The 4,446-nt window shown below is 46.1% G+C and overlaps 1 protein-coding gene across 3 annotated transcripts in view; it reads right to left on the reverse strand.

The window, feature by feature from the left end:
- Nucleotides 1–470, reverse strand: part of MOV10 (Mov10 RISC complex RNA helicase) — a 27,238-nt gene extending 26,768 nt beyond the window's left edge. For 2 of the 3 annotated variants that reach the window (XM_010830800.1, XM_010830798.1), the window contains exons 1-2: nucleotides 366–470; nucleotides 45–246 (exon numbers count right to left, since the gene is read on the reverse strand). In XM_010830800.1, coding sequence (XP_010829102.1) covers nucleotides 45–181 — 137 coding nt within the window. In that variant the 5' untranslated portion in view covers nucleotides 182–246; nucleotides 366–470. The remainder of the gene's footprint in view (nucleotides 1–44; nucleotides 247–365) is intronic. The other variant, XM_010830799.1, reaches the window with a different exon arrangement.
- Nucleotides 471–4,446: the final 3,976 nt, after the last annotated feature.

Raw genomic sequence — 4,446 nt, forward strand, 5'->3', positions numbered from 1 at the left:
AGCTGGGCCCGCGTTTCGGGGCCGGGGAGCGGGCCGGCCCGTACCTGGTCTTGAAGTCCTGGTTATAAATGGTCCTCAGCCGCTCGCGATCTGTCTCCCTGTCCTGTCCCCGATCGACCAGGAAATTCTCGAATCTCTGGCCCGTCTCCCGGAGCTGCCGGCAGCTGAACTTACTGGGCATCGCGGCGGCGACTGCGGCCCAGGCAGGAGGGTTCGTAGAAATGAAACTGAAACTCGCCGCCGCGGCTGGAAGTTGGCGGTCTTAGGGTGAGGGTGCTGGAGGGGAGAAAGCCCCAACTCCGACCCCAGATCCGGCAGGATCCCTTCTCCCCCCACCAGGTTTCCCTCTACGGTTCTTTTCCTACCTGAGCCTTCCCTTCGGTCTCTTCGTCCTATCCCCTCCCCCTCTTCCCATTAACTCTTTGCTAAGGAGTCTGACCCCTCCCTCAGGGCCCTCCCCTTACCCCAAGCTCCCTCCCCTGGCTTTCAGCCAGAATCTGAACGTGGCTATCGCCTGGGGCCCCCTGAACAGTCCGGGAGGACTTCATAGCCTCAGTTTGGACAACTCCCACGCCCATCTCCCAGGGCTTCGCGACTTATTGAAAAGCAGGGGAGCAAAGGGCAGGGACTGGGACCTGGGTCGGCTGCAGCTGGACTGGGGCAGCTCATCCAACACCTCCCCCAGACAGCCTGGGACATAGGCAAGTACGGAAGCAATAGGCACGCCCCCCTCCCCCATTTTCCCTTCTCCGGCTCGCAGACGCTGGGAGGAATGCGTAAGAGCCAAGAAGTTTGGGGGAAGACCGAGTGTCTCTGATAAAGGTGTGTACGCGTGGGAGGGAGGAACAAGGAGCTTTGCCGGGACGAACAGTTCATTACTTTTTCTGTCACAAAGGCTTCGTTATGTGGAAAGGCTGGCGATCCCTAGCCTTAAGCCACATATTTGGGCACTTAATGCACCCCAGGCTGTATTACTCTTAACTGTTACTAGTGTTTAGCTAAGGGTTGCCCCAGTCATCAAAATATTAGCTTCTGGAGAGCAAGAGACTGTTAGGTTAGGCAATAAATGGTTAATAGCTACAGCATCGGTACCAGGAAGAGAAGTATTAATAAAAGAAGCTTCGGAAGACGGATAGTTAAGACAAACTAAAGGGGGTGGGGGTACAACAAACCTAAAAAAAGCCTCATCATCTACTTATCAACTGGAGTAACAAAAACACACTGACTAGGATGGACAAAGATCATAAAAGGTACATTTAAAAAATCTTTAAACAAAAATACCGGTTCCCAATATATCCAAGGTGGTGGTGTTCTCCAAAGTAATTCCCTGTAGGAGGCCACACACTATCTAACCTAGTGTGAAGAATGCTCAGAACCCAGGTCATGCTCCAGCTGGGCTACCCCTGTACCTTTTGAGGCCAACAACCAACTAAAGCCAAGAAAAACAGGCTTTAGCAACAGGAAATTCAGTGTCAGTGGGAACCAAAGCTACAGGGAGAGGGGGAGAACAGAACAGGGGAATATGTTCTTAGAAATTGCTTATGCAAAGTGGAGGGAAAAACTAGGAATGTGGCCAAAGATTTTATCTTTTTTCTCCCCCAATTATCCAGTGAGGCCTGAGTATTAGTGAACTACTCAGAACTACACTATTACTTAACCACTTCAAAAACCTACCACCCACCATACCCAAACTGAACATCTGGCTCCATTCTGATCAGAAATCTAGGCCTCCATTATTCCTGGATACATAACCTCCCCCTTCTCCAATCATACCTGTTTCCTGGAAGTTCTCAAAACATACACAAATAGCTACAGTATAGTAAAAACATGGGTGAAAATGTGATCTTATGTGGCTTTTGTGACAAGGGAACCTCTCTAAACCAGTTTCATCTGGAAAAATTCACTTCCCTTAGTTTGGCTCAGTTCAGTCACTCAGTCGTGTCTGACTATGTGTGACCCCATGGACTGCAGCACGCCAGGCTTGCCTAACACCAACTCCTGGAGCTTGCTCAAACTCATGTCCATTGAGTCGGTGATGCCATCCAATCATCTCATCCTCTGTCATCCCCTTCTCCTCCTGCTTTCACTCTTTCCCCGCATCAGGGTCTTTTCCAATGAGTCAGTTCTTCACATCAGGTGGCCAAAGTATTGGAGTTTCAGCTTCAGCATCAGTCTTTTCAATGAATATTCAGGACTGATTTCCTTTGACTGGTTGGATCTCCTTGCTGTCCAAGGGACTCTCAAGAGACTTCTCTAACACCACAGTTCAAAAGCATCAGTTCTTCAGTGCTCAGCTTTTATAGTCCAACTCTCACATCCATACCTGACTACTGGCTAAACCATAGCTTTGACTAGACGGACCTTTGTTGGCAAAGTAATATCTCTGCTTTTTAATATGCTGTCTAGTTTGGTCATAGCTTTTCTTCCAAGGAGTAAGCGTCTTTTAATTTCACGGCTGCAGTCACCATCTGCAGTGATTTTGGAGCCCCCCAAATTAAGTCTCACTGTTTCCATTGTTTCCCCATCTATTTGCCTTGAAGTGATAGGACCGGATGCCATGATCTTACTTTTTTGAATGTTGAGTTTTAAGCCAGCCTTTTCACTCTCCTCTTTCCCTAGGAGTTATTTTCACATGTGGCTGTCTAGATGCCTAGAATGGTCTTTCTACCTTTCACAACTAGCTCAGGTCTCACTTTCCTCCCAAAGTCCTTCTGTATTTAGAAAAATCTATTAAGTAATAAGGTTGATTTTGTGTGTGCACTGAGTCTCTCAGTTGTATCTGACTCTTTGTAACCCTATGGGCTGTAGAGTGGGTTGCCATGCCCTCCTCCAGGGTATCTTCCCACCCAGGGAACAAAACTGGGTCTCCTGTGTCTTCTGCACCGGCAGGCAGGTTCTTCACTAGTGCCATTTGGGAAGCCCAATCAGGTGGATTTTGCGTACGTGCATACTAAGCTGTTTCAGTCCTGTCTGACTCTTTGTGACCCCATAGCACTGAAGGCAATCTGAAAGTTAACTCTGGCCAAGGACATTACTGGAACAAACCTAGAGCCTTCTAAGGTAACTACTTTGGAGAAGAATGTTAAGAACCCTTTTTTTTTTTTCTCGTAATTCTCATTACTCCATAGTTACTTGGAGTCTACAATTCAGTTTTGAATTGTCTCTAACTTTATGTTTTCCACTAAGACTGTACTCCCCAAGGCAACAGCGCTAAAACTGACTGAAATGCTTTAATTGGTCCGCCTACTGTTGACCAAAGGAATGGCTGTGGCAGATAGAGTTCATCTTCATTATCTGCAGATTCTGTATTTGCAAATTTACCTACTCACTAAAATCAGTAACCCCCAAATCAACACTTGCAGGACTTTTGTAGTCATCCATGGATGTACAGAGTGGCAAAAAGAGAAATCTTGAGTTGACCAATGTGCCCGTTCCCAGATGAAGTAGAACAAGGCCATGTCCTTCATGCTTTCAGCTCATGTAATAAAAATCCTTTTTGTGGTCTATTTTGTGGTCCCATTTTGTCTGCTTTTTTTTTTTTTGGTTACTGCTTAAAATGGCCCCCAAACCTATGTAGTGCTGAAATGCTGTCTAGTGTTCCTAAGACTGATGTCCCTTATAGAGAAAATTCCCATGTTAGATAAGCTTTGTTAACTTAGGCGTCAGTTATAGTGCTGTCAGCTATGAGTTCAATGTTAAAGAACAAAAAATGAATATTAAATAGTGATTTAAATAAAAATATATTAAAAATAAATAAATAAAAAAAATATATAAACGAAGATTGTGTATTGATCTGTTGACAAAAATATTGAGAAGCATGCAGGAACCTAACTCTGGAGCAATGTTTCAATATGGGCTAATTCAATGTTTGCTGGCAATTTTACAGAACATAACCACAGTAAATGAGGATTAACACTCATAACAGAATGCTTTTGGATACATTTGGTTTCTGCTCTCAGAGGGCTTAGATCAACTCTATTTTGTTTTTGGCTGTGCTATGCAGCTTGCAGGATCTTAGTTTCCCAACCAGGGAATGAACCCATGCATGCCCCCTGGCAATGGCAGTGAGGAGTCCTAACAGCTGGACTGCCTGGGAGTCCCCTACTGTTTTTTAACATATACTCTCTTCAAGGGAGAATTTTAGTTAGCTCAGGTTATTGTATGGGAGAAGGCAATGGCACCCCACTCCAGTACTCTTGCCTGGAAAATCCCATGGACGGAGGAGCCTGGTGGGCTGCAGTCTGTGGGGTCGCTGAGGGTCGGACACGACTGACTTCACTTTCACTTTTCACTTTCATGCACTGGGGAAGGAAATGGCAACCCACTCCAGTGTTCTTGCCTGGAGAATCCCGGGGATGGGACAGCATGGTGGATCGCACAGAGTCGGACAAGACTGACGCGATTTAGCAGCAGCAGCCAGTTTTCTATATATACCAGTCTTTTCTT

The sequence above is a fragment of the Bison bison genome, unplaced genomic scaffold (assembly GCF_000754665.1).
Source record: "Bison bison bison isolate TAMUID 2011002044 unplaced genomic scaffold, Bison_UMD1.0 scf7180017864519, whole genome shotgun sequence".
Lineage (NCBI taxonomy): Eukaryota > Metazoa > Chordata > Mammalia > Artiodactyla > Bovidae > Bison > Bison bison.